The sequence below is a fragment of the Narcine bancroftii genome, chromosome 4 (genome assembly GCF_036971445.1).
Source record: "Narcine bancroftii isolate sNarBan1 chromosome 4, sNarBan1.hap1, whole genome shotgun sequence".
Classification (NCBI taxonomy): domain Eukaryota; kingdom Metazoa; phylum Chordata; class Chondrichthyes; order Torpediniformes; family Narcinidae; genus Narcine; species Narcine bancroftii.
In genome coordinates, this window is record NC_091472.1 from 252,227,646 (window position 1) to 252,240,351 (window position 12,706).

The 12,706-nt window shown below is 39.0% G+C and overlaps 1 protein-coding gene across 7 annotated transcripts in view; it reads left to right on the plus strand.

Annotated features, from left to right (window-relative positions):
• Positions 1–12,706, plus strand: part of LOC138761862 (calcitonin gene-related peptide type 1 receptor-like) — a 95,762-nt gene that overhangs the window by 63,551 nt on the left and 19,505 nt on the right. For all 7 annotated transcript variants that reach the window (XM_069934753.1, XM_069934756.1, XM_069934757.1 and 4 more), the window contains 3 exons: positions 1,726–1,838; positions 1,927–2,018; positions 10,416–10,542. In XM_069934753.1, the coding sequence (XP_069790854.1) occupies positions 1,726–1,838; positions 1,927–2,018; positions 10,416–10,542 (332 nt within the window). The remainder of the gene's footprint in view (positions 1–1,725; positions 1,839–1,926; positions 2,019–10,415; positions 10,543–12,706) is intronic.

The following is a 12,706-nucleotide window of genomic DNA, read 5'->3' on the forward strand; positions in this document are numbered from 1 at the left end:
CAAATCTTGTGAAGAAGACACTTCATTAATATCCTTCTGTGACATTTTTCACGTTATACAGAATGTTGTTCTTTCCCTTCTCATTAAGTATTTGAAAATAAGGTTGCCCTTTTATCCATTACATAATAAGTGGGCCAGAATAATCTTAGCCAACGTCCCACAAGGAGTTGAGCTAATATCTCAAGTTATTTTATGTGCATTTCATTGTAGGTGGATGTGCATGAAAGGAAATGATCCATTATCTTGAACTTTTCAATGACCCGACAGTTCCAGACTGACAAATTTCTTGTTGGAATTTCAGGATCATATTGTACCAATGACTAAAATTAAGTTTCTGACAGTAGAAGTGATGTGTAGTACTCTCAAATTCTGATTCAAGGATTCCCAGATAGAAACTCTGTAGAGTGCGTCGAAAGAACCAAAGACTTGTTGAACCAAACCAAGGCTTTTATTAACTAAAAGATTGGAGCATATCACAAGTAGGTCGACCAGTCCAGAATGACCTGGTCTGGCTAGGAGCAATCCTTTAAGACCTGCCAGTAGGAGTGGCTACACTCTCAGCCAATCGCAGTCATCCTACACGACCATCTGTCCATAGACACATTGGTGATGGAATCTGTACTAACACAAGCTCAAAAACCATTATAATACAATAATGGACAGAATTTCTAAACAGATGGAGCAACGCAGATGTTCATTAGTGTGATGGATTCTGCTCTTTTTTAAAAGGCCACAGCACCGTTGAAGATTAAATTGTATTATTTTGAAAAAGGAGAATGAGAAAGTGGGACTCAAGTAGTAATTACTATTCTTCAGCCTTAATCATATTCTACATTTCATGACACACTGTCAGATGATGATGTCTGTTTTATTCCTTGTGCATTTATCAGACTTCAATGATTTATTTATAAATGGATTGTATTTATTTTATTTTTTCATGTGTTATTTTGGATATACTGTTAAATCAAAATGGATTGATGGAATCTTACAATCTTTAACAAAAGTTCATTTATGAGTAAAACATTCCAAATTCTGGCAGAAAGAGCATCAAAGAATCGCAAGGCCAAGGATGAATTACCTCTTTGTCCATCACATTTATAATCACAATACTTAAAAAGTGAATTTAACATACGGTATTGAAACACACTTAATAGCAACATTGTTTATTGTTTGACATGTGATGGAAACTGGGGATATTATATTTTTTTTCCATTTCCATTAATAATGTACATCTCTGAGAAATTCAACCTGTGGATTCAGGCCATTTTCGGGTGATTAATAAAAACTGATCTTGGTCGGTGGATATCTGCAACTGGAAAGGCCAAATGAGAATGTGATTAATATTTATATGATATAAGCTGGTCGTGGCAAACTGCGCATGCACGTTACATCCGCAAACTGAACGTTACTTGCCTGCTGTGTAAAGTAAAAAACCCAACACCCAACCCCAACCAACCAATTTTCCCCTGCAGCCGCTGCAACCGTGTCTGCCTGTCCCGCATCGGACTTGTCAGCCACAAACGAGCCTGCAGCTGACGTGGACTTTTACCCCCTCCATAAATCTTCGTCCGCGAAGCCAAGCCAAAAAAGGAAAAAAAAAGTTACTTCCAATTCTCTATCCAAGTAAAACTGTCATTTCCATTTAATGTAACTCGATAGAAACTTTCACTCTGAGATATTTATTACATTGTCAGGAGATATTTATTCTGTTTGTGTCCCAAATAGAGAAAGCAATAAAGATTTGTGATGAAAGTGGGAGATGGTTTCGACACCCAGAGAGTAACAGAACTTGGACAAACTACACACAGTGTAATGCATATACAAAGGAAAAGCTAAAGGTAGAACGTCTGGTTTCAATACATTTCATAGTTATTAAATAACTTGGCAACAAGTCTAAAATGCCTTTTCTTCCTTTTCTCTAAACAGACAGCATTGAACTTATTGTACTTGGCAGTGATTGGGCATGGATTATCAGTGGCATCTCTGCTGATTTCTCTCGGCATATTCTTTTACTTCAAGTGAGTATTTCATGGTTATTTGTTCAGTTTACTGACAGAATATGTGTAATATTCTTTGAGTCTGAAAATGCTTTGTGTAATGTAATGAAATGATGGATTCTGTTTAAGTAGCCATGCTTAGTTTGATATTGAGACAATACAAAGACAAAACTGATTTTTTATTTAACATAAACCCCAATATTTGCCACTTTCCTGTTTTAATAAATAAAGTAGCAAGGTGTGTATATATCTACATATATATAGATACACACACACACACACACACACACACACACACACACACACACACACACACACACACACACACACACACACACACACACACACACACACACACACACACACATATATATGGAAACTATTGTGTCCCTTATGTTTTTCTGTAACCTTGCAAGTTCTTTTTACGCATGCCCGAGAACTCTCTGTTCAATTCTTTTTGCCAGTTTGGGCTAATTTACAGGAGTGAGTTAAGCCCCCAATTCGTGGGGCTTTGGGAAAAACCAGAGGACCCAGTGAAAAACCATGTGGTTAAAAATAGTGCAAACTGCATACAGCCAACATTGGAGTTCATTGCTTCTGGATCCTTCGAGCTAGGAGGCATCTCCTACCTTGGTTTTAAAATTTAAAAATAAGCCACTCCATGCAAAAAAATTAGCTTTTATTTTCCTGGTTCCTATGGAATGCATCAGTGTTAAAGTTTGTTGGGACTATCATTTGCTGTACAAGATCAGACTGGAATGAGATGTGTGGCACGGCATCTTCAGTTCTCAGCTACATTAAACTGTACTTAAATTATTACCCAGATTCTTCTCAACTGTGGCAATATAGTATGCAGGGATGTCACAAATAAAGCTATTGAAGAGTGTTAGATCTATGCATGTTACTAATTTAAAGAAAAGAGCCAAGACTCCACAGTTATTTGTTAATAATCTTATCTCTGTGAAAGGTCAGAAATTACTATTCACTCCCTTTGGAAACAATGATGCTTGTGTCCTTGAAGTAAACCTACAGAGGAAATCAAGCAGGTCATTTGCATAACTCCAGTGGCCAACTTTAGACACTGATTTTTTTTCTGGCACACGCTAAGTAGATAGAAAAATAAATACCTTTAGAAAAAAAAATTAATTCTCAAGTAGCCCAGAGCTTTGAAGCAAAGAGATACTATGTGAGCTCTATAATGTTATGTTGCTCCAAACTACTGCTTAAAACCCCATTGTTGCAGATTTGGATATTCAAAGTACTATCTTAGCCAGCATTTTTGTGACCTTGTACAGAGTAGACGATTATAGGGGTTCTCACTATATTAGCCTTGACAACTTTTTGACATAGTTGCTAATTTTGGCCTAGTTTTTAACATTATTTATTCAAATTCACACATATTCAGGACCACACCAATGTGTCATTTTGCCCTCAGGTGTTTGCAGAGTATCGTGACCAGGCCACGGAATGATTTTAATGATCAGGAGATGGGTTTTGACTTCAGCACAAGATGAAAAAGAACAAAAAATAAGATGTTTTGAAGAGGGAAGCAATATTCAAAGGGAAAGTATGTAGATGTTAGGCTGTGGATGTGTTGGACTTTACATATGAAAGAGAAGTTACAATAAATTCTTCAACAATATGGGGCTGAATTATCCAGAAGCAGGAGGTATTAGGGAAATAGCAATATGATAGATAGGATATGGCTTATGGTCTTCAGCACTTGAAATTTATAACTTATTCTCAGACTTTCAGGAAGTAAATGTCACTAGGAATTTGAACATTGACTATCCAGTGTTAACTGTGCTTAAGAAAGTGTCAAACACTGTGAGTGTTATTAGATAATAAGCTCCAATGTTTATGCCCAGCATAATGAAAATACATTTTGAGATGGCGGGATGCTGTGTAAATCATTAAACCATAAGATCATTCAGGCCATTGAGTCTGCTCCACAATGCAATCATGGCTGAACTATTTTCAACCTCATTCTTCTGTCTTCTCCCCATAACCTTTAACACTCTTATTAACCAAGAACCTATCAACCTCTAGTTTAAATATACCCAATGACTTGGCCTCCACAGCTGTCTGTGGCAATGAATTCCACAGACTTGCCACCCTCTAACTGAAGAAACCTCTCTTATCTCGGTTCTGAAGGGAAGGCCTTTTATTCTGAGGCTGTGTCCTCTGGTCGTAGACTCTCCCATGACTGGAAACATCTTTTCCACGTCCACTCTTACTTGCCCACTCAGTATTTGAAATCTTTCCATGAGCTCCCTCCTAAACTCCAGTGAGTACAGGCCAAAATGCTCCTCCTACATTATTAAGTGGAATCATTTTCATAAACCTCCTCTGGACTCTCTCCAATTCCACCACATCCTTTCTATCAGGCCAAAACTGATCACAATACTCCAAATGTGGTCTGACTAACACCTTGTAAAGATTTAGCATTACATCTTTGCCTTTATATTCTAGTCCTCTTGAAATGAATGCTAACATTTCAGTTACCTTCCTTACTACTGACTTAACCACATACTTCCGTACATTATATTCCATCTGCCACTGCTTTGTTTATTCTTCCAACCTATCTGTCCGTCCTTCTGCAGGCTGATTGCTTCCTCAACCCTATCTTACCCTCCACCTATCTTTGTGTTATCCACAAACATGGTCACAAAGTAATAAATTGCGTTAACTAAATCATTTACCAACAGCATGAAAAGTAGTGGACACAACACTGGCTCCTGTGTTTAGCACAATGCTGTTACAGTGCCAGCAAACCAGGTTTGATTCAGTGCGGTCCGTAAGGAGTTTGTACGTTCTCCCCTTGTTTGTGTGAGTTTCCACTGGGTGCTCCATTTTCCTCCCAGCCTTCAAAAACATTCAGGGTTTGTAGGTTAATTAGGGTATTCAGGCAGCCTGGACTTATGGACCAGAAGGGCTTTATTACAATGCTGTCTGTCTAAATTTAAAAAAAAATCTTATTTAACACTAGTCACCAGCAGCCAGGTAGAAAAACCCACTTTATTCCCATTCTTTGCTTTCTGTCAGTCAGCCAATCTTCTATCCATGCTGGTACCTTTCCTATAAGACTATGGACTCCTATCTTGTTTAGCAGCCTTATGTACGCCACCCTGTCAGGAAGGTCTTCTGAAAATCCAAGTAGACTGTAATGATAGAGATAATTGTTGCATTGCAACTAGCAATGCCTTACTGTTTGATTAGACTTGGCTGCCAGCAGGGAGCTGACACACAGTATGCAGATCTGTAATGGAGGCTTGCAGCCTCATGGCCTCATTGTGCTTCTATCAACTTTAAAGTAAAGAACCTTTTCCTTCATCTGTGTATTGTCTAAGAACTCACACATATGAATACATGATAAAAACATGGTGTCAGAAGTGAGATGAAGGAAATTAGGAGGAAACACTTTAAAAGGTAAAATCTAAAGCCAGCAACTGATCAGTGAAGAGAAGCTAACACGGTGAAAAATGGAAGGATTACATCCACCAGACAGCAGACAGATAATGTGGCTGAAAATTGGAAAAGATTTAAACAGCATTTTGGATTGTATTTAGTGGCAGTCGGAGCTGATGAGAAAAGTGAAAAAGTTAAAGCGTCAATTTTCTTGCATGTTGTGGGTGATGAAGATCTGGAGGTATATAATAACTTCACATTTGCTGCTGAAGGAGACAAAATGAAATTGGAAAAAATAATGGAACAGTTTGAGGCATACTGCGTAGCTAAATGTAACATGACATTTGAGAGGCACAGATTTTTCACATGTACAGAAAATGGAAGAAAGTATTAATCAGTATGTGACTGAATTGTGAAACTGAAGGAAAACGTGTGAATTTGGTGGGCTGACCGACTCGCTGATAAAAGACAGACTTGTGTGTGGTATTCCAGAGAATAGTCTAAGGGAAAGACTGCTAAGAGAGCAAAATCTAGACCTGGAAAAAGGCTACAGAAACTGTAGGTAACATTGCTGTTCAGTGAAACTAGCTGCATAGTGGATGCAGTGAGCAAGAATGGACATAAACTGTTTAACAAAAAGTGCGCCAAAGTGGAAAGAGAGGTGTGGCCAGTGAACAAAAATGAAAGGGACAATCGAAAGCCATGACGTCGATGCGGTACACAAAACCTACCAAAAAAGTGCTCAGTATGTGGTAAAACATGCAATATGTGCAACAAAAGCAACTATTATGCCCATTGGTGTAGGAACAAAGTGCAACAAAGCAAGGTTCATGCAGTAGATGAAAGGGAGATAGAAGAATTCTATGTAAATGAAAACAAGAAAGAAAACAGAGACTGGATGTTGAGATTAAAAGTCAATGACATAAACATTTCACTTAAATTGGATACTGGGACACAAATTAATGTAATATCAGAGACTGGTTTTACAAAAATTAGACCCACACCAAAGATGTATGGAACAAAACTGAAGGTGACAGGATATTCAGGTACCAATATACCAGTGCAAGGAGAATGCATGGTAAAAGTGAAACACAAGGACAAAGAGCATTTGCTAACATTCATCATGGTACCAAAGGATGTACAGGCCATACTAGGTTTAACAGTCTGTTAGAAACTGAACCTGGTAAAAAGAGTCCTCGTGGTGGAAAGTGAAGGAGAGACAGTCTATGATGAATGCATGAAAGAGTACAATGACCTATTTCAGGGTCTAGGCTGCCTTCCAGGAGAACACACGATCAGAGTGGATAAACATGTGCTACTGATAATACATCCATACAGAAAAGTTCCATTTGCACTTCAAAAGCAACTAAAGGCAGAGTTGGACAGGATGAAAAGCCTGAACATGATTCAAAAGATAGATGAGCCAACAGAATGGGTGAGTTCACTTGTCGTTGTGGACAAAAAGAATGGAAAGCTTAGAATTTGCTGGGATCCAAGAGATCTAAACAGGGAAATATTGAGAGAACACTTTAAACTTCCAATGAGTGAAAAAAATCATGTCACAGTTTATAAATGCCAAGTTTTTCTGCAAGTTAGATGCATCATCAGGATTTTGGCAGTTGAAATTGGATGATGAAGCAATTTCAAGACTGTGCACGTTCAATAGTCCATTTGGCAGATACAGATTCCTAAGGTGACCATTCGGAATTGCCTCAGCTCCTGAAGTGTATCACAAAACTATTCATATGGTCTATGAGCACCTGGACGGAGTGGAAACCTCAATGGATGACATCATGGTATGGGGAACCATGTGAATGGAACATGATGAGAGACTAAATAAAGTGCTGGAAGCAACAAGGATAACAAACCTGAAGCTGAATAGAGAGAAATGCCAGCTCAGGGTGACAAAACTAACATTTGTAGGAGATATTATTGGCAGTGATGGCATCTGACCAGATCCCAGAAAGGTGTCCTCCATTGGGAATATGCCAAGTCCACAATGCAAAAAAGCATGAACAGAGGTTTAATGGAATGGTCAACTATAAGGGTAAATTCATATCCAACCTCTCAGAAAAGATGGCTCCATTGAGAAGACGAATAGAAAATAACATTGAATGCGAGTGGGATCACGAGCACGAAAAGTCATGGAGTGAACTAAAGAAACTGCTCACAGAGGAACCAGTTCTGAGGTTTTACGACCCAGTGAGACCCATCAAGATATAATCAGACGCATCACATAGTGGGCTTAGTGATGACTTGCACCTCATTGCGTATACATCACACTCAATGACATACGAGAAGATGCGTTACGCTCAAAATGAGAAGGAGCTGCTCAGCATCACATACGCCTGTGAAAGATTTCATCAGTTTGTGTCAGGACAAGCAATCAGTGTAGAGACTGACCATAAGCTCTTGATTGCATTGTTCCAAAAGCCATTAAATGAATGTCCACTGAGAATACAAAGAATGATGATTAGGCTGCAACGCTATACACTGAATGTGGGGTACACTCCGGGTAAGCTAATGTACACAGCAGGCACATTGTCTAGAGCTATTGACATGAGAGAGCCTGCAAACACCAAAATGGATAAAGAAGTGAATGCCTTCATGGACATGATCACAAGTGCACTGTCCACATCAAATGCAAAAATGGAGCTCGTAAAGTCAGAGACAAACAAAGATGAAACATTGAGATAACTGAAAAAAAACATCTTGAATGGATGGCCCAACATGAAACAGGACTGCTCACCTGACGTTTCAGAGTACTGAAACTGCAGGGCGGAACTATCAGTGGTTGAAGACATCATCTACAAAGGAAGTAAAATCCTTATCTCAAAGAGTCTGAGAAAACAAATGCTAAAAAGGATCCATGGTGGACATCTTGGAATCGAAATGTGGAGGAAAAGAGCACGAGAGGGATGTACTGGCCAAGAATCAATAAAGAAATAAATGTCAAATTGTACAATATGCCAGAAATATCAAGCAAGCAATTCTGCAGAACCACTAAAGCCACAGACCTTACCAGAAGGTAGGCACTGACCTATTCGAATGTCAAGGGAAGGACTATCTTGTAGTCACAGACTATTACTCCCTGTATCCAGAGGTGTGTAAATTGAACATCACCAGTGCAGATGCTGTAATAACAGGTATGAAAGCCAAATTCTCCAGTCATGGTGTGGCAAGTGAGGTCTTCACAGACATAGGACCCCAGTTTTGCAATTTATAGTTCCAACAGTTTGCCAAAGAGTGGGACTTTGTACGCACCACGTCAAGTCCTCATTTTCCACAGTCCAATAGTCTAGTGGAAAAATCAGTACAGACAATGAAAAGACTGATGTACAAGGCAAAAGACAGTGGAACAGACTTCTGCCAGAGCATGACAGTGTACTACACAACACCTCTCGAGTGTGGTATGTCACCAGGACAACTCCTTATGGGACGTTGGCTAAGATCAAACCTACCCATTCAGGAGAACCTCCTTAAAAAAAAGAAGGGGAGAAAGTGAGGAAGTTCAAAGAACAATAGGAAGAAAAGGAGAAGTATTACTTTGACAGAGGAACAAAAAAGCTAATGGAACTTTACACTGGTGATCAAGTAAGGCTAAAAGACAAAACAAACTTGTGGACTCAGAAGGGAACTGTCCTTAGTGAAGTCCAACTAAGATCATACACCATACGGACAGATGAAGGTTCTTTTCTGTGAAGAAATCAGCGAGACCTTCAAATGGGACCAGCCACAGTAGATGTAAAGACAGATATTGTTAAACAACCTGAATGCACATCTAAGAAGACATAGTCTGAGGCAACAACTCTGATTCAAGGACAATCAATTAGGAGATCTCCAAGACACGTGAATCCTCCAAAGAGACTCATTGAGCAAATTTAATGACTCCTGTTATAGAATGAAGTTGTCCTATCTTATTTGCTCTTCAAGTTTTAGTGTATGTAAATGTGAACACACAAAATAAGTTTTAAAAATGTTAACAGTGTTGATAATAATGAAAATGTAAGTTCTTGGTGTTAAAGTTTAAATTGCTGAGTTATACAAGGAAACATGTTAGTTAAAATAAGCTACTTTTGTTTTAAGAAAAGGAGATGTAATCATCATGGTTGCAATGCAACTAGCAATCCCTTACTGTTTGATTAGACTTGGCAGTCAGCAGCGGGCTGACACACAGTATGCTGTATCTGTAACGGAGGCTTGCAGCCTCATGGTGCTGTTTACATTAACTTCTTTTTAAATTTTTATTTTTATTTTTCACACTATGAACTATACTGACCAAAATTTTACATCAACTTTAAAGTAAATAACTTTTCCTTCATCCATGTGATTTCTAAGAACTCACACATACGAATACAAGATGAAGCATAGATAACATCGGCTAATTCCATCAAGAAATCACAGAATGCGATCAAATTAAATTACATTGTTGGTGTTGGCAGGCTGCATTTCACTGCAAAATCTGTTCTGAATTTAACTTATCACAGACCATCTACACTGTTAAAAAGTACAAGTAGTTTTCTTCCTTGTGTTGATTCTCTCACCGATAATTTTGGCAGTGGTGACATTCAGGACTCAACTTTATCAATGTTGGCGCTACGTCAGAGTGATTCAAGTTCCCCAAGCAGAGTGCATTCATTAGCTTGGTTTCTCCTTGAGACTTTCTAGGCATTGTACAGCATAGAAGAACACTGGGGGAGAACAGCGAATGGTAATCAGGAGGAAACTTCCTTGCCCTTGCTTGACTTAATGCCAGGAAGACTGTGGCTATAAATATGGAATCGAGGTCAACCAGCAGCTCCGACAAGGAGATATTATCGGAGTTGAGACATAGTGTTTTTATAGAATTGCACATGGCAGTTTAGTCTCTTTGATGTTAAAATTTACAGACCAAAATATAGGATCTGTCAGGTATAAGCAAGGTTGAGTCAAAATGAGTTTTAATGAAAACTTTCAGAGAACAAGGGGAATAGTTGAATTAATATGTTTCTTTTCATTTTTCTTTTGTAGGAGTTTAAGTTGCCAGAGGATAACACTTCACAAAAATCTATTTTTCTCGTTTGTTTGCAACTCTATTATCACCATTATCTGGCTAACAGCTGTGGCAAATAATCAAAAATTTGTTGCCAGTAATCCGGTAAGTTTATCAGATAACTGGAACAATGCACAGAGATTACAGTGAATTGTGAAATAAAGCAAATCTTCCTTTTAAAAGCTTTACAGCTTTAGAATATTGTAATGTTCTTCACACTTCACCGCAGCATCTTCATCATTGTAATGTAGAAAAGACAGATTTGCACCCAGCATCCTCCATGAACAAGTAAATGTTGAACCTACAGATGATACTGTCTAAAACATAAAGCATTGTCCAGGAAAAGAGGAATATTCCCCCATACTTCAATGAATGTTCTGGGAGATCTTTCATGTCCATTTGTGAAGCTGGCAGGGCCATGTTTAATGTTTAGGTGCTATAGATGGTGTCTTTGATAATGCAACACTGCCCCAATACTGCACTTATGTATCAGCACAGATCCCAGTGCTGACTTGAACTCTCAATTTTGTGATTTGGTGGGTCGAGCATCAAAAACGTGGCCTCTGCTGATCAGGAAATATTGGTACTGAAGAATTTAAAAATCTTCATTTTACATTGCTCCTCTAATGAAATCAAACCACCCCCTTCCCTCCACCCCCCCCCCCCCAACCATGTGCTGAAGAAAACAAGAGTAAGCAAACAGAGGAGTGGCACAGTGGTTTAATCGGTAGAAACACTGCTTCACAAGTTCACTCCTCATCTTGGGTGATGTCAGTGTGAAGCTTCATGTTCTCCCCGTGTCTGCCTGGGTTTCCTCCAGGTGTATGGAGCTTTCTCCTATCCTAGATATATGTGGATTGGTAAACTAACTGGCCCTCGTGTATTAGTGAGTGATGGAATCCAAGGGGAACTGACAGGAAAATAAAATGGGCTGAATGCCAGATCAATATAGATGGATGGTTGATGGTCATCATGGATTTGATGGGATGAAGGACCTGTTTCATATCTCTCTTTGACTCTAAAATATGTCACAGACGCACAAAGAGATTATATGGGCAGATGACCAAAAACACAAAATGATTTAAAAATGAGATTGGAAATTTTAAAATCAAAATGTTCCTTTAATAGGATGCCAATAGCAAGAGTTAGGGTTCCAGCAGGGAAGAACTAAGGCAGGACTGAGTCAGATGACGTTACAATGGTGTAAGTTGCAAATAATCAGCTTCAGTTTTACTGACTTGGACATAACAAGGCAGGGAAATTACTGAACAAACACGTGGAACTTTTCAACAAAGTGTTTGTGATCATAGAGAAAATTGAAGGGTCATTTTCAGGCATTTGACTTCACTTTCATGTTTGTTCCTATACTTTTGCATTGTCTTTGGACTGTCTACTATTGGTAGGTAAATGCAGAGAGGTGATTCAGGGTAGGGTCACTAATCAACTTGAGAAGTGTGTATCAGAGCCCTACAAAACCAAGCACTCCAATATGGACATCTAAGTGGCTTCCATTTATTTATATTGCCAGCAGGATCTGGTCAGCAAAAGATGAATTGCCATTATCAGCCCACTTTCGCCTCATTCCCAGGGGTGACTTGACCCCTTTCTTTCTCAGTGGCTATGCAGGTAAAAGACTGGAACTCCCAATGAACTAGGTTCAAATAGAAACATTTGGTGACAGAATATCAAATGATTAAAACTGTCAAGTCTCTCTTTTGATATATGAATTGTACGATTTTCACAATTACGGAATCCCATGTACACAAAGAATCACTAACATTCTTTCAGAAATCACTGTTCAGAATGTCCGTTTAATAACTTAAAACCCAAAGTGCTAAAGTAAGAATCCTTAAATAAGTCCCTGATTGAATTCGTTGTTGAGGAGTCTGATGGTGGGGGTGGGGGGGGGGGGTGTTTGGTGGGTGGATGGCAGCTGTTCCTAAACCTGGTGGTGCGAGTCTTGTGGCAATGGCACCTGTACCTCTTTCCTGATGGTAGCAGTGAGAACAGCTGGCATTGCAGTTGACAGAAAGCCATTACAGCGTCAGCAATCAGGACCGGGGTTCGAATCCTGCGCTGTCTGTAAGGAGTTTGTACGTTCTCCCCGTGTTTGCATGGGTTTTCTCTGGGTGCTCCAATTTCCTCCCACTGTTCAAAATGTATCAGGAGCTGTGGTGTAATTGGGCAGCATGGACTCATGGGCCTAAATGGTCTGATACCATGCTGTATGTCAAAATTTCAAATTTAAATTTCAAAAGTTAAACAGGGT